At 39.7% G+C, this 25,924-nt stretch overlaps 4 protein-coding genes across 11 annotated transcripts; 2 read left to right on the top strand and 2 right to left on the bottom strand.

Moving 5' to 3' along the window:
• Positions 1 to 197: 197 nt before the first annotated feature.
• On the bottom strand, positions 198 to 16,474 carry LOC124293708. The gene is made up of 2 exons (XM_046735776.1): positions 16,471 to 16,474; positions 198 to 1,903 (listed from the first exon to the last, which is right to left on the bottom strand). Exon 2 carries the CDS (start codon positions 1,900 to 1,902, stop codon positions 457 to 459), a length of 1,446 nt encoding a protein of 481 aa, XP_046591732.1. The 5' UTR covers position 1,903; positions 16,471 to 16,474; the 3' UTR covers positions 198 to 456.
• LOC107219007 (jmjC domain-containing histone demethylation protein 1) lies at positions 2,483 to 7,937 on the top strand. The gene is made up of 7 exons (XM_015657061.2): positions 2,483 to 2,731; positions 2,828 to 3,107; positions 3,643 to 4,330; positions 4,421 to 4,745; positions 4,860 to 5,175; positions 5,275 to 5,570; positions 5,786 to 7,937. Exons 1-7 carry the CDS (start codon positions 2,681 to 2,683, stop codon positions 6,779 to 6,781), a joined length of 2,952 nt encoding a protein of 983 aa, XP_015512547.1. The 5' UTR covers positions 2,483 to 2,680; the 3' UTR covers positions 6,782 to 7,937.
• Positions 8,343 to 25,608, top strand: LOC107218993. 6 transcript variants are annotated; one of them, XM_046735775.1, is made up of 6 exons: positions 8,343 to 8,523; positions 9,403 to 9,630; positions 21,090 to 21,203; positions 21,280 to 21,888; positions 22,065 to 22,690; positions 24,554 to 25,608. In XM_046735775.1, the coding sequence occupies exons 4-6, from the start codon at positions 21,319 to 21,321 to the stop codon at positions 24,873 to 24,875; spliced, it is 1,518 nt and encodes a 505-aa protein (XP_046591731.1). In that variant the 5' UTR covers positions 8,343 to 8,523; positions 9,403 to 9,630; positions 21,090 to 21,203; positions 21,280 to 21,318; the 3' UTR covers positions 24,876 to 25,608. The 6 variants fall into 6 exon arrangements, with proteins under 6 accessions (XP_046591731.1, XP_015512530.1, XP_046591727.1 ...); XM_015657044.2 differs by having other exon boundaries at positions 9,568 to 9,658; positions 21,090 to 21,888; XM_046735771.1 differs by having other exon boundaries at positions 9,403 to 9,658; positions 21,090 to 21,888.
• LOC107218992 (glutamic acid-rich protein) lies at positions 9,724 to 19,008 on the bottom strand. 3 transcript variants are annotated; one of them, XM_015657041.2, is made up of 7 exons: positions 18,331 to 19,008; positions 14,163 to 14,448; positions 13,573 to 13,860; positions 12,099 to 12,665; positions 11,336 to 11,630; positions 10,793 to 11,090; positions 9,724 to 10,611 (listed from the first exon to the last, which is right to left on the bottom strand). In XM_015657041.2, the coding sequence occupies exons 1-7, from the start codon at positions 18,514 to 18,516 to the stop codon at positions 10,450 to 10,452; spliced, it is 2,082 nt and encodes a 693-aa protein (XP_015512527.2). In that variant the 5' UTR covers positions 18,517 to 19,008; the 3' UTR covers positions 9,724 to 10,449. The 3 variants fall into 3 exon arrangements, with proteins under 3 accessions (XP_015512527.2, XP_015512528.2, XP_046591726.1); XM_015657042.2 differs by having other exon boundaries at positions 11,336 to 11,537; positions 18,331 to 19,006; XM_046735770.1 differs by lacking the exon at positions 18,331 to 19,008 and adding an exon at positions 15,585 to 16,031.
• Positions 25,609 to 25,924: the final 316 nt, after the last annotated feature.

The following is a 25,924-nucleotide window of genomic DNA, read 5'->3' as shown; positions in this document are numbered from 1 at the left end:
CTGTGAATTAATTCCAGAGGGGTGTTTTTCTTCGGTTACCGTCCACCGCTGCCCCGCGGTGGCGTCGCAGCGTTATTTTAGAGTCATTTTCACGATGTAGGACATGATTGAAGAATCTGAAAAAAATACTGTACCTTCATAAGGCCTGCTCAAAGCGATAAGTGAAGTTTCAAGAATGTGTTTTTCACCGTTTTTTTATTACAGAGATTCAAAATAACGGTTACACACCATGAGAGTGCACACAAATGATAATATTTACATAACTTGCTACTTATTTTAGTACTTATAATCACCCCCGAAGATATGTGGAAGCTGCGAAATGAACGCACTTACAATTATATATTTTATACAAATAAATCGCTTATTCTATGGATACAATCTATTAATCTTTGATCAAACTGAGCATTAAACTTAGAAATGTGAGCAAAAGTTTTCGTCATAACTTACACGGCTATCTTAGCGCATAGATTTACGGGTGAATGACTCATCAGAGGAAGAGTAAACCCTACATTCTACAGTTTTTATTGACAGAGGTAAAAATGAATGGAATCGTCGAGTGCCTTCGACCGTTATTGTTTGGTTCAATCGCGGCTTCAATAATTTTTCATCTTCTTCATGTGCGGTGTTGCTGCAGAAGTCAAATGTGATATTTTTCAATGCACTCACACTCCATTCGAATAATTGCCTTGGAGTCAAAATATGATTTTCATTGGGCCGCTGTAGGCTTGCACGTGCAGCAAATCTTTTCACAGTTCCACCAATGCCATCACACGGACTTTTTCCATGTGACGTTGCAAAGAAATGCCATTCAGCTTCGACATTAAAGTCGTCAAAATGATGAGTCAAATTAATGAAGTTACTTTTATTTTTATATTGTGCACTAGCACCGTCAGTAAAATAAATCATTTTCTTGATAACTTCACTACCGAAGAACTCAAAAAGCCTACTGATTAGTTTCTTCTGAAACAGATGGACCGCGACTGTATTATGTTGTAGATTTTCTGAGATAATAACGAAGCTCTTATGCTTTAAGTCCTCATTTTCAACATAATACACAACAAAAGGATGGATGGTAGCTTGATTGTTATTCCAGTTGAAGCTTTGAATTTCATCTTGAACAACAAATGCATAGTTTTCAGCAAAGTCACCCAAAACTAAGAACTCCCCTGGTTGTAGACGACTTTTTCTGTCTTTCAAATATGCACTTTGCTGTTTAGCGATGAAATCATGTTTCTTGAGGACTATCGTCTGTTCCTTTAGCGTCTCGAGGAACCTTTCCGTTTCTTGCGCGATCGTTTCTAAAACAGATCGATCCGTATGAGTCCACCGTTTGTAGCTGATACTTTCTACGAAATTATCGTCGAATAAACTTTCCATTTCATGTGTAACCATATCAAAACTTGCACAACTACTACAATCACCACGATAGCACAAAGGATTTGGAGAGTCACAGGATATCTGTTTTATCAAATCGTGGTACATTCTTTTGAATATCTGACAAATTGCGCTAATCGCCACCAACATAAGTTTCACATTCTGGTGTATTTTGCGAACACAAACTGTATGTGTTCCTGTTGGTCCAGCTAAAATACACTGCTTTGGGCGGAGTTCCGCGAATTTTCTAAAACCAATTTTATCATTCGGATGCTGTTGCTTGAACGCGGTGTAAGCTTCCGTCAGATCACACAAAACAAATCGTTTTTGGACTTGATGTTTTGAACTATCCACATCGCGAAGAGTGACAAAATCTTTCTGACCAGGCTGGATCCGACTTATCTCATCAGAACAGTGAAATTCTACTACATGAGAGACAACATCATCGCAAAGAGTGCGAGATGGTCTTGGATCTGGGGAGGATCCAAATCCACGCTCACTTTGCAATATTTTAGCTTTACGAGTCATTCTATATGAATAATCAAATTGTAACTCCAATTCTCTGATGGACCAACTACGAAGAGTCATTGTGAGATATTTAATTTTGTCCGCGACACAATTCGCGTTGATAAACAATTCTTTCATATCACACAACAATTCTTGCCCGATATCATTCTCAAGAAACATTTTCACACTGCTCTCTTCACTAATTGGTGAAGGTGAATCAAGATCGTCACCACTCGCATAATTATGATTCATATCAATTACCTCGTTTTTATCAGATGGAGTAATTGTGTTGCATTTGTACAATTTTATTCGACAATCCATGCACACATATTCTCCTAGGTCTGGAAACTTTTTCCGTAATGCTGGTGTCACTGGCTTTACCAAATTTCGCACCCAATTATGGCCAACCCTTTGGAAAGGATTACAGCACCGTTTCACAACTATTGTAGACATTGCTTTCAGAAATCAATTACTTGTGTGAAGAATGAGACAATATATTGCACTGATCGATACACTGGAATTCGATTGAATGTTATAATGCTTGCCCACTGCGCTAACCTCGGTTTTCCTAGGGAAATTTCTTTCACTCGATTGGCTAACTTGTTCTCAAAAATGGCACCCTCCTTATGTCGCGATAGTGTAATCAAATAAATGGTCGAATTAGTAAACGCTCTATCGCTCGTGACATGTGAGAATTGTACGAGTAATCTGTCAAGATTTATCCAAAGACTGATTAGGATCAAGCATGTGAGTGGGGCGCTGAGTAGCCGGTGAATTTTAGTGATACGTTTCCAGCAGCATGTCGACAATGGCCGATGAATCTACTTCCGTGCCGAGAAGGCGTCAATTGGTAAACAAAAAATTATCATTTAAAAATAAGCAGTGGTTATAATTCATTACCGACTGGGGCATATGTTCGGATAATACAATTTCTCCCTAATCACAGCGCGAGAGGACCAAAAAGTTATACACAGATGATTGGACACTGGGAGATGAAGATATCGAGGGACGGAGAACCTTTCAGCTTGATGAAAAGATTGACTGCGAGCGATATGACTTGAGTAATTTTAATGGATTATTTCGTGAGATGACGGGATCTGAATTAACCCTGAGCTACCTGCAAAAGCATGGTCTTGGGATACCATTATTATTCAAAGAAAAAACCGGACTAGGCTTGCGTGTGCCAAGTCCAAATTTCTCCATAAACGATGTCAGAACCTGCGTAGGTACGTAACATCAACAAATGTCTCTGAGAGGCTGTTAGGAACTATATTTCAATAATTACCTGAAAGATGGCGTTGATCTACTATGATGATGTGTGCAGTTTAAAAATAAGTATTTTGAGATGATTCGGATAGCTTGAGATATTTTTACAATTATGGAATTTTAGTGACGCAGTTGAATAATTTCGTCAATTACAATTACTTCACACTCAGGATGGACAACACATCTTTGACATTCAAATATCGTTGAAATAAATCCAGTTTTAAGGCATTGAATCTCTGTCACATTATTCTTATAAATTGTCTTTTCAGCCGGCCAAAAATGTCTATTAGATTATTATCAACGTAGTTACTTGAGTAGCAATTTAAATTGCCAAGTTTCACAGTCAGTTCTTACAGTATCATAAAGTCTTACATTTACTTGGTACAATTATTATTTTGCAATTCCCTGAACAGCTTTTTTCAAAATTCCAATTTTTCATTGCATGTAACAAATGAACTATTTTAAACCTTGCACTAACCACCACTCCAATTTTAGGTTCCAAGAGAATCTTGGATGTAATGGACGTAAATACTCAAAAAAATGAAGACATGACTATGAAGGAGTGGCAGAGGTACTATGAGGAGCCGAACAAAGATCGCTTGCTGAATGTAATATCGCTGGAATTTAGTCATACAAGGCTAGAAAATTACGTGCAATCTCCTACAGTAGTTCGTCAAGTGGACTGGGTGGACGTTGTTTGGCCGAGACATTTGAAAGAGGCTCAGGTCGAGGCAACAAACCTGTTAGAAGATATGATGTACCCAAAAGTACAGAAGTATTGTCTAATGTCAGTGAAAGGCTGCTACACAGATTTCCACGTCGACTTTGGAGGTACCAGCGTATGGTACCACATACTGCGAGGTGGTAAAATATTCTGGCTTATACCTCCAACAGAGAAGAACTTAGCCTCTTATGAGCAGTGGGTACTGAGTGGGAAACAATCTGATGTATTTTTTGGCGATATGGTTGACAGATGTGGAAGAATCAGTTTGACCGCAGGAATGACCTTATTCATTCCAACAGGATGGATTCACGCAGTTTACACACCTCAAGATTCTCTCGTTTTCGGGGGTAACTTTTTACACAGCTTCGGCATCGATAAACAATTGAAAGTTGCTCAAGTCGAAGAACATACGAAAGTTCCACAGAAGTTTCGGTACCCGTTCTTCACAGAGATGCTCTGGTAGGTTCAAACGAAACCTTTTTCATTGTCATTTCATTCATCATTGTCAGAAGCTATATGATAACTTATGAATTCTCAATTTTGTTACAGGTATGTGTTGGAACGATATGTTCACATGCTATTGAACAGAAGCCACCTAGATATTCAGGATGCAAATCAACAATCCCCGGTTACAAAACTACATGAACATATACACTTGACTCCATTCGAATTGCATGGATTAAAAGCAATTGTAATGTACCTGCACTCTCTTCCATCTACAAAGAAAAACGTTCCTGAACTAATTCGGGATCCAGTAGCACTTATTCACGACGTTAGGTGCCTTGTTGAACAACACAGACATGATAATCCTGATGCAGCTGTGACAGGATACCCAGTGCTGCCACCCCCTCCAGCTATGACAATCGCGGACAGAGTGAGTCTTTGTTAACCACATTAGTTTCTTTAAAGTACTTTAGAAGTACTCGCAATTATAGACTAATCCATTTTTCTGGAATTTGTTCACAATGTAAGTCTTCATACTCAACAGGAACGTCTACGAACAACCAAAAAAAGTTATACAAAGTTGCAACGGCAGCAATCCCACGACAAGTCTGATGGCCTAAAGGAGATCAAGCCAGGTGTTCCTCGGAGGAGGCGTACTAGATGTAAAAAATGTGAAGCATGTACTAGGTCCGATTGTGGGGAGTGCGCTTACTGCCAAGACATGGTTAAGTTTGGTGGTACAGGAAGGGCTAAGCAAACATGTCTTATGAGGCAGTGTTTAAGACCAATGCTCCCTGTTACAGCTGCTTGTAAGGTCTGTCAGCTAGATGGATGGAAACAGCAACCAGCGCCACTTATGGGTATGTAGGAAAACCATAAAATTTAAGAACAAAATCATTAAAGCTTTGATTGTCAAGCGAAGTCTCGACCAACGAATATCTCACTATTCAAAATTGCAGGAAAACCAACGCCGTCGACGCCATCAACGTTAATGGAGTGTACAGTTTGCTATGATATTGTGCATCCGGACTGTCTGACAGACTCTGGTCAAGGAGGCACAGCTAGCGAAGATCTTCCAAACAGTTGGGAATGTCCACAGTGTTGTGAAAGCGGTCGACACTTGGACTACAGACCTCGGCATTTCAAGGCGCGTGCTCGCAAGATCTCTGTTTCAAGTGGAGCCTCATCGGCACCTACGACTGACTCTGAGCGAGCAACTACCCCAAGCAAACGATCTCGGCCAGACCCAAACGAGGTAAGTTATCACTCATCGATTAGGTGTATTATTTTTTATGTCGTATAAATCTCGTGATTGTGATTGAAATCGCGTGTAAAACAGAATACTCGTCAGGCAGGTATTTGTCCTGTGCATTTCTGTGAATAAATAACTAAAGGAAATGGGCAAAAATATGAAAATGTTTTTAGACATTACTTGACATCTGAAAACCAATACCCGATTCATTATTACAGGCCTGGAATGATCGGGAACCGGCTGAGGGTGAGCAACGCACAGCGTTGCGCACTCAGTTAGCTATGCAGTTGACTGGATCAACTAGTAAGTCGTTAAAACGGCCTCACGTTGTGGTAAGGCCGTCGCAACTGCCCCCACCATCCAAACCTGGACCAGATTTCAACGGGCACACTTTAGCTTACGACAAAACAGTAATGCTGGCTATATTTAGGTTTCTAAGCTTGAAAGATTTAGCAAATTGTGCTTTAGTCTGTCGTACATGGGCCAGGTACAGTGTAGATCCTTGTTTACGAAAAAGAATGGACGTATCTCATGCTCACTTGACCGCAGCCCACTTAACAGGCATTGCTCGAAGGCAACCAGAAAACTTGAACTTAAATTGGACGAACGTCACTAAGAGGCAGTTGGCTTGGCTCCTAGACAGATTGCCTCAGCTTAGAGTTTTATCACTACAAGGTTGTACTTGGTCGGGCATATGCGCCCTTAAGACTTGTACGTGCCCTCCGTTAGTTAGTCTTGACCTAGGTCACGTCTCAGGCTTAAATGATTCTAGTTTGAGAGAAGTCTTAAGTCCTCCGGCTGACTCAAGACCTGGTTTAATAGACAAAACGTCACGTTTAAAGCACTTGAAAAGTCTTTCATTGGCTGGTTGCGATATAACTGACATAGCTCTTAGATATATCGTGCAACATTTACCGTATATTGAAATTCTGGATCTATCGTCTTGTGGACGAGTTTCAGACGCCGGAGTTGCCCAGCTGACTACTACTCCAGCACAAACCCTGTCCAATTTAGTTTCTCTAAATTTATCAAACTGTAGACTACTAACAGAAGCCAGTCTTGATCACCTTGGGAGGTGTAAAGCGCTTAAACGGTTAGACCTACGACACACCACACACGTTTCTACGCAAGCTGTCATAAAGTTTGCTGCAAAAAGTGTACACAATTTACATGTGACTGATGTTAAGCTAGTTGAAGAAAAAGTAATTAAGTAATCGTGTCTGTAATTCGTAACATAAATATTCAACATATTTTACGCTTCTGAAATTCTATTGAAGAAAAGCAAAAGGAACTGTCACACATGATTTGTGTATCCGAAATCATCCGTACTAAAAGTTTTGTGCGAAATTCTTATATATTTTTTTTCAATCTAACAATAACAACAAGTTTGCTCTTGATAAGCTTTTTTGCAATCATCCAAGCATCTTAATCGCAGTATTATTTGGCCATTTTATTGCTGTGAGATATTAAAAGTATTAATTGTACTTTTATTTAGTTGAATCAGTGAAAAAGTAACTTGATATCTTTGTTTTCTGGAAATTATTATTTACCAGTCTGCAAAAATTTGTGAAAGTTGAACGTTCCAATGAGCCTTGATTGCGTTGATGCTACGTATGGTTATGAAAAAGCTGGCTAGTTATTTGAGATGAGAGGTATTACACTTGGTCCATAAAAGCCTCTATTGCGTGCAATCTATTTCAATGATATGAAGATTTAAAAGTGAAAAATATTAAGTAACTACTGCGGGATATGACCGTAAATCGATACGCAAATACTTATTTATACAAAGTGTGATCAGTAGACTGTAATTAACGAACGTAAAATTTATGTTCAAACTTACATATTAAGGTATCGAACCGTGATATACATATAGTTACGTTGTATTTATTGTTTATAATAGAAACATGAAACGTATTACGCCAAGAACGTTTATGCTGATATGAATCATTCTTGGACCTCCTTTTTTCTGTCTGTTATTAATTTAAAGTATTCAAATTTACTAACAAACTTTTACTGTCGAGATCCAGTATTCAGCCACTGATGAAACCATTTATTCTCTGGTTCATTTTATTTTTTGTCGCGTCTTTAGATAAACTTTTCAGTCAAAACTCTGTGGCTGTGAGCCAAATTCGGTTTTTCTAAATTACCGTATATGAAGTTTATCTATATAAAGCTAATACTATAAATTATATACATAAAAGACGTACTTCTTTGTCCAAGGTGTACTCGTTAAGTTGAAAAGACTACTTATTATTTAATTAAGAAAATATTATTTTAATGAAAACTAATACATCTTACTGTATAACTCCTGTAACTTATAAAAAAACATAGCAATATCTCGGTTTTCAAATATAATTTTTATTTCAAAAACTACATGAATGTTCAATTTAGATTTAAAAAAGTAATCTAAGAGGTCAAACTTCAGTACTTTGTACAGTATTCAAAGTATTGTAAACCATCATAATTGATTACGTTTTTAATCGGTTTTTTCCTTTACTGTAAATTCATAGATCACAATTGTGATTTTCATTGGACATAAATATTGCATTTTAAATTTTTCCGTGGAAGCTAAACAATCGAGATTCCGCTAAGTTACTGGTGTATGTTGGCGTATGTACTCCACTCAGCTCCATTGTTACTGAAAGTTATCGAATCAATCAAAATTCCCTACCTTACTTCGGATACTAGGGTATCTAAATGACTGATGCTAGGGAATTGTCACGTAGTACGTTGCAGTATCGAAATTTTCAAATGTTCAGTGCATTGTATACCGGCTTGTCTCTACGTCGTAGCTCGTAGGTAACCATAACACACAGTTTTTGCTTTGGTTGAAGGCGATCGATAATTTGTGTCGCAGTGTTTCAAACTTTCAAGGTACGCAGTATTCTTCTAAGCGTCTCAACTGGAACTTGAAGAGGGATTATAAAGTTGAAGAGTAACGGGATTTGGAGAAAATGTGAGTGAAAATGCCTGTTACTAACTGTCTCGTAGATGCAGCATGAAATGCGTAGAGATGTATAATCAACAGCCAATATGTTTTCCTTATTAAAAAAATATCTTACAATTTAAATGCAAAAACAGAATACAGTAGCTTGTCAATGTGTAAATACGTTAATTATTAGCTAGTTTTACAATTACGTGTACGACGTAGAATCGATTTTTCTGATTCGTGACTCGGCTGTGCCGTACATGGTCGCACGGCAATCCTGCAGCCTACGCACCCATACATTTTCCCATTACAGTACGCACTGCAAATGATTTAAAATTCCATTCACCCAACAACAAATCTCTTCTTCGACTTTTAATGTATTTGAATCGCTCTTAACCTCGTGAAAAATAACCTTAAAGTGATCGAAAATATGAACTAGGAAAAACAGGTGCGACTGTGCAGGGATGTATGTGTGTTAAGTCCGTGATGTGTGTAATTGAGTTTTCTTTTTTTTATACATATAATTTATCTTAGTACGTTCACAATGACTACTGTTATTCGTACGCTTATAACTATTTTTATGATTTTTAGCATCGTTCCTATACAGCGTATAGTGAGTATTTATTATGTATAGTATATCAGGGTGTTTCAGAAAAAAATAATTTTTGATTTTTCACCATGGCACCCCGTAAAAAGTTCGTTTGGGTCAAAAGACATATCGTATTCAGACATGATTGAACATCTGTCTAAAACCAGGCATTTCGAAATTCTCATTATACGCTTACGTACCCTGTTATCACTAAAAGTTATTCAATCAATTCAAAAATCTTATCAATCTTCAAATATTTCCGCGTGTTTGCACCCGTACGATAAATTCAAAATTCCCTATGTTACCTTGGATTCTAGGGTATCCAGAGGACAGTTGCTAGGGAATTGTCACGTAGTACGTTACAGTTTGGAAACTTCAAATGGCCACTGCATCGTAAATCGGCTTGTCTCAACGTCGTAACCTTAACACGCGGTTGTCAGTTTTTGCTTTCGTTAAAAGGCGATCGATAATTTGTGTTGCAGTGTTTCAAGGTACGCAGTATTCTATTGGGCGTCTCAACTGGGAATTGAAGAGTGATTATAAAGGTGAGGAGTAACGGGAATTGGAGAAAATGTGAGTGAAAATGCCTGTTACTAACCGGCTCGGTGGTACAGCCTGAAATACGTAACGAGATCTAATCAACAGCCAATATCTTTTCTTTATTAAAAAAAATATCTTACAATTCAAATTGCAAAAACAAAATACAGTAGCTTGTCAATGTATAAATACGTTAATTATTAGCTAGTTTTACAATTACGTGTACGACGTAGAATCGATTTTTCTGATTCGTGACTCGGCTGTGCCGTACATGGTCGCACGGCAATCCTGCAGCCTACGCACCCATACATTTTCCCATTATGGTACGCACTGCAAATGATCTAAAATTCCATTCACCCAACAACAAATCTCTTGATCAAATTTTAATGTATTTGAATCTCTCTTAACATCGTGAAAATAACCTTAAAGTGATCGAAAAAATTTAATAGAAAAACACAGGTGCGACTGTGCAGGGATAGCTGATATTTGGTATGTTTTTTTTTTTTAAATATACGTAATTCATCATGGTACCATTATCAATGACTACTGTTATTCGTATGCTTAAAACGATTATTATGTTTTTTAGTATCATTCGTGTACAGTGTATAATGTATATTTATATTGTGTATGTATGTATGTATTGTATGTATATTAGGGTGTTTCAGATAAAAATTATTCGTGATTATCCACCATGGCACGTTGTATAAAGTTTGTTTAGGTTTAACAAAACCTTTTAGGGGATGCCACGGTGGAAAATAGCAAATTGTATTTTTCTGAAACACCATAATGTATATGGATTAACATTGTATCGATGTACCATTGATGCATCAGCCTAATTCGGCTAATACGGAGTCTAAATCTTCCTGCAGAGTAATGCTTTCTTCACGTTGCCTCGCTAAATCGTCTTTTAACCGGTCAACCGTCGCCTTGAGTAGATAATTTCCTTTCTTGAGCGTAGCCAAACGCCCTTCATGCCTTTTGACTTGTGCCTGCAGAGATAGTGAAATATAATAGTAAAAATTAGAGCGTCGCGGAGTATTAAATGCAAATTTAAATAATTGTCAACTTTAAAAAATTTCATTTTCAGATCTGCTTTCAAACTGACTTATTAGTTTTGATGTCACTGCTTGGATACGCTAAACAATGATAGTTATGATAATGATAATTGACCTGTAAACTGTTTTTGCGTTTTTCAACCGGAGCATTATCATCCTCGCTTTCAGACTCTTCCTCGTCCTCCGACTCTTCAGATTCAGATTCCTCGTCAGACTCTTCACTCTCTTCTTCTTCCTCTTCCTCTTCTTCCGGTTCTTCGTCGTCCTCTTCCTCGTGCATAAGCTTAGCCATTTTATCCACCTCTTTTTGGAGTCGCTTGAATTTCTTATTTTCTTCCTTCAACAACTTTTGCTGTTGTTTTATTTGTTCCCGCAATGCATGCCTCTCCTTTTTGGCATTTGCTGCTTTATCCCTGTACAAAAAGTTTACCAATTGTTCAATTAAATATCTTATTATTCATGCGCAGCAATGGCCTTGAATCAAGCTTCAGGTTCTCACGGGAGAATACAGTTCCAGGTAAATTATCACTGTATTTATTATAAAGAAAACTTTCCAATCGAATTTTAAACCTAACTTCAAGTTCATTTTATACTAATGATTTCTCTTGATTGTCACTTGATTTTGACAAAGTAGTAAGAAATATTTCATGGAACATACTTGAAGGTTTTTATCTTGGTAGTCAAGAGTTTGAGCTCCCTTTGAACCCGCTTCTCGGCTGCGACACTAGGATCATCGTCTTCATCCTCCTCGCTGCTTTCCTCCTCCTCTTCTTCGCTCTCATACTCCGGCTGATCGACGCTCTTTTGGGAGGCGATCTTCGCGACATCCTTGGCACTGGGACACCCAGCTAATGCCATGCCTGAAAAATTTGACGAGGACGTGTCCGCGCTTTCATCTACTTCAAACTCTGAATCGACATCTGACCATGGCTCTGGCAGATTAGAGTTTATGGCTACACGCGGTCGCGTTTAGGAAAAAAAGGGGGAGGGAACAGTAGAATTAATAAAATTTATCATAACAGTAAAATGGGTCCGACTGTACTGCGTTGTGAAAGTATGGTGCGTCAAATTTCCCCTGTACCGCAGTGGAATTTTCCGGTGAATAAGAGTGCTGCAATTGATACTTTACAAGTAATTTCGAGTACGGTGTGTAAATTACGAATCAATGTCCGACCGCATCAAGTCACCAGGCTGAAGTTAGTAACGTCAACGTAACGAAACATCAGTGAAGAAAATCATTATTGAGCAAGTTTGAGAGCAATTTTCAAGTCGTTGGCTTGGCGAATATATTTTATCGATCATGGTTTATCAAATTTTCGAAATTCCCAAAGGTGCGAAGTGACGATTTTTCCTCAACACGCGTCGTTAGAGTAACGTTGCCAACTTCATCCTCACGGCAATAGTCGGCTCGATCAACTTACCGGCCTTCATGCGTCTCTCCAACGCCGCGTACATCCTCTTCATCTCCTCAAGTTCGTTCTTCATCTTATCCTTCTCCTCTGCAACCGCAGCAAAGTTCTTCTCCATACGTTCAGCCTCTTTTCTCGCCTGATCAACCTCTTGCTTCAGGGCCTCTGCCAACTTCTCGTCCTGTTTCTTGTACTCTTGAACCGTCTTCTGAGACTTCTCGCGCTCGAGCTCGACCTCCAGATTCAAAATCCTCGCCTGCAATCTCTTGTTCTCCCTCTCGACCGCCTCTTTGTTTCGCAGCTCGATAGCCAGCATCTGTTTCGTACTTTGAAGGTCGTCGCGGACCGCGTCTATGTCGTCCATCTCGTCGGGAACGACCTCGTCCACGGGTGCTACTTCGGCCTTTTGTATCTGTTCCTCGATCGTCATCTGCCTACGGAACTTTCTCAGGCCCTGCAGCATCGGTTTTGACCTGTCGTTGGTTTTTACGCTTTTTAACTTCACCCCCGATTGGATCTGTTGCAGCAGCTTGTTGTGCATGTTCGATTTCTCTGATTCGAACACAAAATGGGCATTGCCTGAAATGGATCCCGGGGGAAAAAAAAAGAAAAAGAAAAAGCAAAGGGAAAAACAGAAAAATTTTCTCTTTTACAATAAATCCATTCGATTCACCTGTAGTAATCGTTTCAGTAACTTCGTATTTTTTTTTTTTTTTTTTTCAAGAGAAAACGAGCACAGTTGGAAAAAAAATAATACAAATACTGCGAGAAATTTAGAACTCGTTACTGTGACATTGCCCGATCCATCTAACGCCGGTTTCTCTGAAGATCTTTACAAATCGTTCGGGCGAAGAGGAGAAGAAAATCATAATAATCCGCTTGTCACGTTCCACTAGTTGTTTGAAATAACGCGTGCGTTTCATTGATGGTTAAAAACCGTCGAGAGATTTTGTTTTCAGACAAAAATTACAGCCTACTGTACTGACGTTTTTCCTGCATTTGCCTCGCATCAATTAGACGGTAACGAACATTACGGCCGACCGAAGACTTCCAAAAAGTAGAATCACGATGCGGTTTTTATAACGAACACTTGGTACGCCTTTGTCGTGGGTGATGAGGCGGAATATTTATTTTCTCTTAATTAATTACATCATTAAAAGTAACCCGACGAAATCTGTCAATAATTGTTTTTTCTTTTTTCGTTTTCGTTTTTTTTTTTTAATCAACGCATTAGAAATTTTGAAAAAATTTCAATCGGCTTCACAGGCCATCATAATTATCTTTATCGTAAGACAAATCACCGAATTTTTTCTATCTTATTGTTTTTTTTTTTTTTTTATTTCTCCATTCAATCGACCGATGCGATATTAACTGTCGGTATAGTTCTTCTTTCGGGAAACATTAAAAAACAAAAAAGTGGGGAGAACGAAAATGTGGTCGATTACAAAATCGCGACTAGTTGGGCGCATTGATCTGTAAAACTCACCGGCAGGGTCCTCGACAACTTTGTTGACTCTTTCGAGTATCGGGGCACTTCTGTCGTTGCATTTAACCTTCTTTAATTTTTTTCCACTCTCTACTTCCTTCATCATACATGCCCAATCCGGTCGCTTTCTTGGCCTCGATTTCAAAGCCTCTATCACTTTTTGCTGTTTTTCGCTGAGGGGTGGCAATTCCTTCAAGATCGTTCTAGCCGGCGGTGGAGGTGGTGGCCTAGGAGGCGGTGGAGGCGGTATGGCCGCCCTCGATGAACTTTTTGATAGTGTGGGTGCTCCTGAGGGTTTAAACATTTTTCAAACTGAAAATCGGAACGGTTCGGTTTCCCTTATCGACGAGTTTCTTTAACCCGAAACTTGGAAGTGTGAAAAAATCTGAGTTTCGTTGCTTTTCAAAACTGTTGACAACAATTTTGGAAAGTGCTAAAATCAATTGTCGTCGTCGATTTCGACGACATGTCGACAGACAAAAGTTGAAGTAAAAAAAAAAAAAATAATTAAACAAATAAATAAACCCCAACAACAATCGACAAAGGAGACTTTTCGACTAAAAACTGGTCAAAAGTATACAAATCCTCACCTGTTGTGCTTTCGCTCTTCGAAAGCGGAACGACATCGGCGCGAGATCTTGATTTTTCGACGCGAATTTGCCGCTCGAGTTGGGGTCTGGAGTGAGCTTCGTGTCTTCCATTTTCCCGGGGTTTTGTTTTCGCGGATTCCGGTTTGCTCACCGTTTCCGGTTTACTCGCGGCTTCTCGAGTATTCGGCTGCGACGGGATGATTGTGATCTTGCTCTGTTTTCGTGTCGGCGCTTCGGCGGCTGCGGGTGTCGAATTGATCGGAGCTTCGACCGGCTTTGGAACGCTCTGAAAAACAGCGGAACGAAATTTTCTCGTCAATTTTCGATCTCGGTACAATCACAGCGGGATTGATGAATTTCTAACGAATTTTTCCCAATTGGGATAAAAATTGAAACGTGGCTCGTGGCCGCAGATACGGAACGACAAATTTTTTAGGCAGGGAAGCTGCTGCGCTACGCGTCGCTAGGTATCTTCGAGAGACGAAAGATTAACGACCCGGTGAAACCAGCGGTTAAATTTATAGCGTTGTTTTTAGCATCCACCGCACTACCGTGTACTCATTGTCAATGTATGCGTTATAATACAGACACATTGTACGCATTATACAAATCACTGGCGATTTACGCGGATTAGTTTTTTTTTCTTTCGATAAAGAAATATATCGAACGTCAGTGAACAAGTACAAGTCTTCGTCGACTTGGTAATAGACGTGCTTGTAATTTATAGTCTGCGGTTTATCCGCAATTACGAAAGTTTTGCATGTACATTGCGCGTTGTTGTTAGTTTTCATCATGTTTTAGTTAGCAACGTTAGCCTAACGATTCGTGCTGAGGAAAAACCGTTATTTCGCAATTTTGGAACTGTTTGAAATTCAGTAAACTGTAATAAACCGAAATATACTAAGATTTTGCAATCCTAGTTCCCCCAAAATCATTGTAAAAATAATAAAATAGTGATTATTTTTCTCAACGTTTCGTTACGATAACGTTACTAACGTCAACCTCGTCGTTTTTCATAATTACTCATCTAATTCGAAACCCGTAATACAACACAACGCGTTTTTACAACTCGCACGCCACAATTCGCGTTCACCGTGCAAATTCTGATAGATCTTGTATTGGATTTTCATATATAGAATGATCTTACAAAGCAACTGCAGTTTTCCGATGCTTGACTGCGTTCAGGTTGAAGGGTTCGCATGGATTCACAGAGAATCTTGAGGCTTTCAAATTTCTGCAGTATTATACGTACGACCTTCAGTGTGGAAAAATTCGACATTGACGAAACGAGCGGTGGCCAAGCGCCATTTTTTTTTTTCCTCTCCTTTCACGAGCCGCGTACATAAATCCGCGAGTAAATCCTCTTCTTTCTTTTACATATGTACGTCTATTTTATTACCTCGAGATTTTACGGTTACATACGTGCCAATAATCAACGCCGTCTTCATCGTCCGCAGTTATTGCTGCCCAGAAATCCATCGAACGCAGATGTTGTCGGTATAGATGTATAGATATATGTATATTATACGCGGAAAATTCACTCCGATTGATTTATTGATGTTCAAATTATTTTTGAAATATACAAGTTATAATTGTCGCACTGAGGAACAATTTATGTCGGAGTGAATGTTTCGGTGATTTTTCGGCGTTGACGAATCGCAAAAATAAAAAAAAATGCTGTATTGTTTTCTCGATGCGTCGCCAATTATATGAAATATACTTTGAGGGGAGGGGGTTGGGGAAAATTTATCATTCGAGAGATTTGGGTGTTAAAAAAAGGAAATAAAAAACAGAGAGAAAAAAATCGCGTCAATTTGCGTTTGTCTCTTTTCTCATCGGACACCTGGAGCACTTTTTCACTCCGTCGCCTCGTGGGGAGTTTCACGCGCTCACTAACGGGCGTACAAATTAAACTTACGTCATTGGGGGGGGGGCTCCGCTCGTTCGAGTCCTCGACCGATAGAAAGAGAGACAAACACGGTCGATCCGCCCGTCTTTAAATAAACACGGCTTTCCCAATATTATTGTTGTTATTCGTCTCTCCGCTAGGAGGGTTTTTTATTGGCCGGTTGAGAGGACGTCAAATGCACATCCTCGAATATCGTCGCTTCGTCGTCGTCTACGCGTATAATTCCTATCAATAGACCCGCGCCCCGTGATCCGTCGGCAGTTTCATTCTATAGGGTATGGTATACGCATGTCGCGGACGGATGGATAAATTTTACGTCACATAGATATATATCCGATAGATGTACGAACGTGCGCGAATGCGGGAATTTATTTCGGCGTAATTTAGGTATAGGTTGACGGAAGACACAGCTGGCCGCAACCAGCAACGAGGATTTGAAATAAACCTGTAGCTTTAAATATAATCGTGACCCGATGCGTGCAGTATTGCGAACGCAGCGAGAAATCGAAACTATCCTGCACATGCCGTTTTTACATACCTACGTGTGTGTGTTTAATTTATTAGAAAAAAGTTATCCATGGTCCAAGAATAACGTGATATGTTGCAGCTTTTTTCACGAATTGACATCCGTCTTCGTTTCATCCGTTCGCAAAGCTACGATCTAGTTTCATCGTTAGAGACCAAGATTACAATACCGAAAAACGTGGATGTAATATTTTTAACATTTTATCTCGCAAATGGTTTTGCACCGAAGGCATAGTTTCATAATTTTTTTTTTTTTGTTCCTTTTTTGCAACAAATCCATATCCAGTAAATATTTGTCCATTCACCGGAAACTGTAGGAGCAATATTTACGGTGTATTGCTAAAACCACGTAGAAAGTACCGCAGGAAACGGTCTTTGCATGATAGCGTGGATTTACAATACAGGAAATACTGCGAAATAACGCGGAGGTATAATAAATAAATATAAACTTCTCAACTCTGGCGCGCAGTTTTTCGCAATTTTGGATTCGCGGTTAATTTTGTAATTCTTTGTCGGTCGCATTTGTAGTTTTTGCACGACGCGGCAGCTGAATCTGAGAAACGTTACTGCAGGATCGATGATATCGCTATCGCAAAGTTTACGAGAACTTGAAAGAAAACGATAACTCTACGAAATCGTTGTACGAAAATTTTATTATACGCTGCGGTTCTTGTAAATTTTTTTTCACGAGGCTGAAATTAGTAACGTTATTGTAACGATTCACGTTTCGGACAACACGTTTTTTACGAATCTTTAAAATTTACGAATCTCTGAATTGCGGTAAATTATAATACGGCAAAGCGGTAATTTAGATTTTTAAAACTTGGCTACTTCAAAGTCACTGCAAAATTTCAAAATAGTAATTTTTTTCCCCAATGTTTTTCGTTTTTTTTTTTTTTTTTGTTTTCTTGCTGCTCCATATCCAAATAGTTTCAAATTAATCTTCCAACTCTCGTTACGTTTCAAAAAATCCGGAAATACGTTTCGCCGATTATTCAGAATGAAACGTGGGAGTGATTTACAAAAGAAATTGTACAAACCGGGGGAAAGTTTTACAATGCTACGATATGTCGAGTAATTGCAGACGTGATCGCTATTCGTCTTAAATATCAAATAAATTGCAAAAAAGAAAAAAATGCTCGGTACACTTGGTGTTATTTTTTCACAAGGTTGAAGCAAGCGACGTTAACGTCACGAAACATCAGGAAGAATTTCATTATTTTGCAATTTTAGAATGACATTCGAGGAGTTGGCTTTTAAAAAAATGTAGGTATATTTGATTCGGTATGATTTACGTAATTTCAGACTTCAGATTTCAAAGATTTTTTCCGGAACATGCATCGTTACAGTAACGTGTTACTGACTTAAATCGCGAAATTGTTTGCTCTCGGCGAGTTTGGTCAAAGATCAGTTGCCTCAAAGTTTCGTTGCTGATCGATCGGCGTGGTCCGTACGTAAATAATGTAACCCACCTGCTGAAGCGCGCCACGTATTCTATTTCAGGGTGATCTTCGACATGGCATGATCCTCGACTCGCGGCCTCAACATACTTTTCTCCCATTCCACACACGGCTTCCCTACAATTTCCTCAAACTTTTCTCGCACTCCAGTGTATCCGTTGCAACGATTCTTTTTTTTTTTCTTCCATAGATTCTCCAGACGCGGTGCGCGAATATAAAATATTTTTCGAAATCCGACAAGGGTTGCGAGTGAAAAAAGAATTTCAAAACTCACCTTGAGCGTGACTTGAGTGAAGGCCGGTGGCTCGTCGGTTTTGGGCCTGGATTCCCTCCTGGAATTTAGAGTCCAGGGTGCGGCGGGCATCGGCAGAGGGTTGGGACCCTCTTTGACCCAGGGTGGGCGAAAAGTCGTCCTCTGGGGTTGCTGCTGCGGCTGCTGCTGCCCCCCGGCTCCTGGCATATTGTCAAAATTGATGTCGCACCGCGGTTTCGTATATTTTTAAAGAAAACAAAATATCCTCCGTGGAAACGCGTGACTCGCGCTTCGTAGACGTGCGGGAAAAAATTCGTTGAGCGATGAGGCTAACGACGTGGAGAAACTTCTTCACTCTCCTCTTCGTCTTCGACACTCTCGCAAGCTCTTCTTCTTCCGCGTTACTTCCCTGCGGCCGTTAATACGCGGCCTATTTTACGCCGAGGGGCTTATCCAGCTGCACCAATTCTCTCGGCGCTTAATTCGCGGTTTTCACGAGAAAAATAAACATCAAATAAACAACGAAAACGAGAACAAGAAGAAAGAAAATATTCTACAGAGTTTCGAATTCGCGCTGTATATGTATATATATTTTATATTCCAATTAACGCTTACGGACGTTAATGTTACGCCCAACAGCCGCCGTCGCGAGACTACTCTAGGTCCACGCGCTGGCAACGAATCCTCGAAATAACTGGATTTACGCCACTTTTTCGAATCCAGTCGAGACATCGAGACCTGTAACTCGCGCGATGGCCCCCCTGGCTGCTTCCCCCCGTTTTCGGGTATTTTTGGCACGTGACGTCACACGGGACGCGAGGTCAAAAATAGACGGTCTTCTAGGCCGTATCGTCTCTGCAACTTCGTGCTTACGCCTTACGCTCGCGAAGTTATGCGTATCGTCTTCCCTTCACACCCACATCCCGCCTTGCCGCCCCCTCTGTAACTGTTTACAATGCAATTTTCAATGTTTCGCGGAATTTTTCCCGAAGCGTGTACCCCGCTTGTTCATTCTTAAAATTTTTTCTCCATCTCATTCAACGTTAGTGACGGATGATAAGGGCGGCGGAAGCTGAAGTGTCCCAAACCCGAGTGGACGTACCTACTCGTGGGTATTTTGCGTTTGCCAAAAATGGGAAAGTAATATCGTCCTCGAATGTTGATATTTATTTGGATTTCTGTTGCACGTAATTGATTGCATGCATTGAGATTTGTCGTCTCATTCCCGTCATTATTTATCGTATTTGCAGATTTTTGCATGAGCCGTGATTCTCTTCAGCTACACATAAGAGCAAAGTTATTTAACTCTTTTATTTGAGAAAAGTAGTCGTAATTTTGAAAATTCTCCGCGTAACTACCATTTAGGTACTCCGGCGTTTTTCGCAGTCTCTCAACAATGCCGTTAGTGAAATACGTGCATACGTACTTCAGTGATTCATTAGTATGTACGTAAATGGAACGTAAAGGTACGAAGGTTACACATTTTCGTGCGGTACTATTGAGAAGGTCGAGAACTAATTCTCGAAAACGAGCGCTTGTAGTCAGAGTCGGGGAACCGAGAATTGTATTCCCCTCACAGCCCGTGAGCGGCTCTATTGAGAGGTTGTACCGTATTCGAAATATTGATTGAAGTCGTTGGATGTTCTTCCTATGCACGTAAACAACTGGTAAAAGGATTGATTAGCATTAAAGAATGAAAGCGAGATAGATAGATAGATAGATAGAGGTTTGTTACATCCATGGCGATGTTAGACAAGTAGCGACAGAAAAATAATACAGGATACGACAAAATATAAACGGAAAAAGCAAGTAGATGGACAGAAAAATAAAAGAAAATAGGTAAAATAAAGAAAGACAGGAGAAAAAAGTAGATTACAGTGGGGAGCACAAAGTTTAAATTAAGACTAGGGATGAGATGAATGAAATTAAAATTAGAGATACCAGGTAAAGTAAAATACGAGAAATACGAAAATGTAAGTCAGAACTGACTACAAGAACATGGATTATCACGCAAACTAATGGGATTAATCAGAACTAGAGAAAGGGAGAGAGAAAAACCTTTACTAATGAGGAGAGAAATGCAAAATGCAGGAATTTTGTGTGTATAGATAATTTTCAAACTTTTGATCAAGAATGAGTAACTGAATGCGAGAATGAATTCATCATAAAATAACAAGCACAAAATCTAACTGTAAAGTTTCAAAGCCTGATCTGAAAATCAGGTAAAGCTAACGCAATTCAACGTAAACGACACTTTCACTCGCCTTTCATTCACATACCTTCTGGTACTTTCGTACTTTTATAGCCAAAGAAGCCGTTGCGACGCTTTCATTCAATTCCACCTCGCGGAAATTACGAGGAGTTTATCCGAGTTTTAAGAACGAAATTTCGCAGTAAAAGAATCGTCGGAGGAATGCAAATAATCGATGAAACATTCTATTTTAGGGTACCGACCAGCTCGCACGGAGAATCTAACTGCACAAGCTTTAAAATTTGATTCGTACACGATTCTATAAGCCGCTGTCGTCCGTCTCTAGAACGAAAACCTGTGCAAAAGCTACAGTGAAAATATTTTCGGAAGTACGGGGAAAATGAGTAACTTATTTATCAAAGCTCCTGCACAGTTTGAAATACAATTACACACGCAAAACGCAAAAATTAACGAAAAGCTAACCATCATCAGACGTCATATTTCTCGGACTAACTCGATCATCCAATCTTCTTTGAATCGTTGTTCTAAAAAGAATTTTCCTGTTTCTCAAATTGTTTATCTTCATCAGGGTCGGTGGTCTCCGCGAAAGAGATTATCAGCGAGCGGTGCAAAAACGTAACGAAGCTTGCCGAAGATTCGATTATCACTGTCAGGCGGCAAGATATTTTGAACGGGAGTCAAGGTTAGCGGAGCACTTCAACTCTTGGAGCTCTGGGGGTTTTTACCGTGATAATAAATTCATTGACGGTAAATCCAAGGCCGAAAGACTTCGTCGGCGACAGAACAATCTGAGAAAAATGCTGAAGGATGAGGACGCCGGTTACAGGGGAGAATTTGCAGAGCGGGCGGCCGCCGGTATGCCTTCTGTAAGAGACGGACCTGACAGAGCCTCCGTCGACAACTTGAGGAAGCAGCTCGACATGAAAAAAACGGAGAAAGCACTTTATTATCCGCACAATTACGGTTGTTTTCAATCGTGCAACGGTCCGTGCGAATGCAAGACTGGCGGTGCTTCTTCTCGTCATTATCAGGGTGAACACCACATTGATGCTTGCAGAAATTCCAACCTAAGTATGGAGCAAACCAATCTGAGGAATTACTCCTCCGACTGTCAGAGCCGCAAGGAAAATCCGGAGAATCGTCATCACGGTGAGAAGCGTCACATCCAAGGGCACATGATGTACGGTAGCAACATCGACAGCTTCGGCAACTCTTTCACGACGTCGACTGTTAAGCACACCGGGGAAAGGCGACACTACGAAACCGCTACTGACAGCGTTGACGAAGGGTCAAACCAGCGTCAGCACAGGGAAGAGGCTGATTATAATTCTGTTGCTTCGTCCGTACGTCAGATGCAGGAAGATCAGGTAAGATGAACGAATCGGAAATCATTTTAACCCCGTTTTTTGCTCAGTATAACTGAGTATAACTGTCGCAGTCGGTCTTATCAAATCTATAATCCTGATCGTTCTAAATCGTTATTTCAAATATCTGGTAAAAGTAAAACGACGCTACTTCATTTCAATGTCTTGTCATCTTACAGGAAAGCGTGATGGGATACGCGGGACATGCGGCGATTTCGGAAAGGAGACATTACGGCAACCCTTCGAACAACTCGGGTAGGAGCCTGGCAAATACAAACATGAGGCAGGCCAGCCCGGCGAAACGTGTCTCGGAGACCTCCAAAGAAGCTGAAGGAGAACGAGAAGCAGAGGATCCGGAGGAATCCGAGTTCGATCAACGCTACGCAACTGCTGATCAGGAACTCGAGCAGATATACGAGAGCGGTAATCGGTCTCAGGCTTCGAGTCCGGGTTCCGAGGGCTTCACTAACAGGAAAAATTCATCTACCGACAACATAAATTTCTCCTGGAAATACGACGATCCCGCTAAACGACCGGTCTGCTTTCTCACTCACAGTCAATTGCTGGAGGAGATACAGGATTTGGCGAACAGGGAGGTTCAGGTTTGCAAGAAGCAAAATTGGGCCGAAGCACTTCGTCTTAGGGACATGCGAAATCGACTTGAACTTCAGAGGGAAGTCGAAATTTTTAATTTCAAAAATTTAGTTACAAATAAGAACAGACACTCAGAGATGACGAAGTTGGCCGATAGAATGAAGCTGATGGACAAACGCGAGACGAGTGGGAATGACCACCTAATTTACAGGTTAGTCAATTTTCTTTCGCAGTTCTCACCAGTGTTTAAGGGAGTACATAGCTCCGGCGCTGGCGAAAATTAATATTTGTATGATTGTATTTTATGGAGTGTGTTGTGAAATATAACGTAAAATGTTTATTACACATTATTTCTTGATCATACAAAAGTAAGAAAAAAATCGGCCAAGGAAATCATTTATAATAAATGACGTGTGTATTGAAATTTTTTAGGCCTCTGTTGCGCTTCACGGTTGACGTGATTCCGTCGGTACAAGTCGATGGATTTGAAAAATTAAAAATGATTCTTCTACAGTAATGTTTTCGTTATAGCCTGTTGAACCATTTTTATGATGTCTAATTGAATACATTTTTTATGAACCAGAAGAGAATGAAATTTTTGATGAAAACGGTTTCTTCAACCTTCAAAATGTCATAAAATGCTAATTTTTGTGAAATTAAAATATCCGGCTCGATAGACTGTAACGAAGACATTACTGTGCAGGAATCTTTTTGAATTTTTCAAATCCATCGACCTAGAACGACGGAATCATGTCAACCATGAAGCGCAACAGGGACCTAAAGAATTTCAATACACATGTAATTTGTCACAAATAATTTTCTTGAACGTTTTTTTCTCTTACTTTTGAATAATTAAAATATAATGTCTAATCAATATCTTGTGTTATAATTCACAATATACTCCATAAAATACAACCATACAAATATAAATTTCTAGCAGCGGTGGACGTATTTACCCCCTTAATATAAGTGAACACAAACGGTGCACTTGGTATTTCCCGATATTTATCGCTATCGTTACCTCTTTCCATAACACTGTAAAAAAAAAACAAAAAAATAATCGGAATTAAGTCTTGAGCTCTTTTTTTACGAGTGGCCTTGGTCCTCATTATTTATTGCTACTGATTACGTACTTGTGACTTAATAAGAACTCTTTTTAGTATCGATCGTAACGTCTTACGCGATACAAATTCCTGGCTGATCGCCGACCGGCCAAAGTGACGAACGAAGAAGATAGGGGCGTACATACTTATACATGCAGAAATGATTTTCAATTATATGTATATTTGCCGTGAGAAAATAACAATTATGTGTATAACGCGATATATCTATTATAGCTATAAACGTCACGGCGATGTGGCAATTTATAGCGATGAATCACATATTTTCCGAGTTCTATAACGTTCTAAAGATTTGCACTGCAGGCCAAAAGCCAAAACCGCATTTCTCAACACGATTTGTCACTTGCCAATTGTGACCTGCTTTACACATGTATCAAATTTACATTTTTGTTCTACTTACTCTACGAAATACTGCGGGAATCCCGTTGTGTTGAATGCTTATAGGCTGTTGCGTACGAAATTTGAATTTTTTTTTCCCCTTTATCCAGACACATTTCACGTCACGCTTTGCGTTCTTCTTGCGCTAGCGTACATGTGCTATGAAGCGTGAATTTCTCCACCTCGTTTTTCGATTTTATACATACACGTAAATCACCTTGACTTTTCCACTCGAATCTATTACCCAATCCTTTGCGCAACGATTTGCAAAGAGATAATTAGGTATTAAGTGCGAACCCCATGAATTTTCCAAGTTAGAGGTCTCCAAGTTTTCTTATGTTACCTATATTTCACTCTCAAAACTCTTCTTTTTTCATACGATTTCCATCTTCATAGTTGTATCTGAGTTTTTCTTGTGCTTCTTCCTGTATTGTTATCGTCGCACTTCAAGAAGAAAAATCGACAGATAGAGAATTCAGTAGTTCGTTAATTCTCATCCAGTCTTGATCCACGACGTTTTTTTTCCATATTTCGTGTATACATGATCTCTACACATGAAATTCGTCATCACACAGTGAGGAGGCCAAGTCTTTGTGGGAAGCACGAGTCCGAGAGGACAACGCGATCTTGAGCGAGGATGAACGGGCCGCGAGAGAGAAATTACTGCAAGAATTGGAGGAAGAATGGGAGATGATGTCCTTGAACGACAAGGAGCGAATAGCTGAGTCTCCAGTGAAACAGCAGCAGTCGTATCTTCAGGAAGAATTGAACATAAGAGCCGAAGCTATGGATAACGCAGTGGATTTACCTCCCGTCCAGTGGTCGAATGACGAGTCGAAAAGTTCGTGTACTCGAAACAAGGACAAGGGTTCCGCAAGCCTGATTTTCCTAGGCTAAAAAGGGACCGATGTTAAGCCTCGTAGAATTCGTAGATATTTACCGCTTAGTAGTAGATGTAGAATGTATGTACGTACTACAGATTGGTTAGGATATTGCATTACACTCGATTCGTTCGGAGGTTATAAATTTGAAAAGACTAAAATTCGTAGACACTTGTAGTCTTTATAATAATTTGTATGATATTCGTACATTTGTATTTAACCCTCGTGGTATATTTGATACTATGGCAAAGCTTCGCGTATCAGACCGAAGAAATTATTTTCATATTATCATCTCCCCCTAATTCTATGGTGCTAATTTGACCGTTAGTGAAACCCCAGAGGCCTTGCTTACCTTTAGCATTAAGTTATAACGTTGTTTTAATCTTATATTTACATCTTACGAGGCTTATTTTCTTCCACATATTCTCTCATCGTATAATTCGTATTATTATATTCCGTTAGGGTGGATAAATTAAAATCATATGTATTTTGTTTTATCATTCGAATAGCATGCATCTTTTCAGAGGGCGTTCTAATTCCTGCCAGATAATAGAAAAGAGAAACAAATCGTCAAATTCAGAATGAATTTTCGCGAATGAGCGGGACGTCCTTCGCCTACAAATTTATACGATCTTTAAATCATATTTCATTATAATTCCTAGCCACCCTATTTAATTAATGTGAAATTATGTATTACGAATTGTAAGCCACGCTAATATTGCAGCATTAAATCTCTGCGTTTGCACCAATCTTATTCAAAATTCTATATTCCAAAAAATGGCGCATCAAATCCCACAAATTTTCACACTCGTGGGATGAACGAAGCTGCCTTTCAAATCCCAAATATTCGCACGCTCCTGACTCGCGGGAATAAAAAAACAAACGCACGCCCGAGCTAATCGCGGTAACTTTAATTTCCCACGTGGTTAGCTCAACAGCGGAGAGATGGCGCCACCGACAGCACTTCTCGGGAGAGATAATAATGATGATAGTAACAGGCGGAATAATAATACCGAGTGGTTACGGCACTCAGCCTCGGGCCGAGACGCAGTAGTAGCGCCCGTC

Source organism: Neodiprion lecontei, chromosome 3 (assembly GCF_021901455.1).
Source record: "Neodiprion lecontei isolate iyNeoLeco1 chromosome 3, iyNeoLeco1.1, whole genome shotgun sequence".
Classification (NCBI taxonomy): Eukaryota; Metazoa; Arthropoda; class Insecta; order Hymenoptera; family Diprionidae; genus Neodiprion; species Neodiprion lecontei.
Note: the sequence above shows the minus strand (reverse complement) of the source record. Positions and strands in the feature narration are given on the sequence as shown.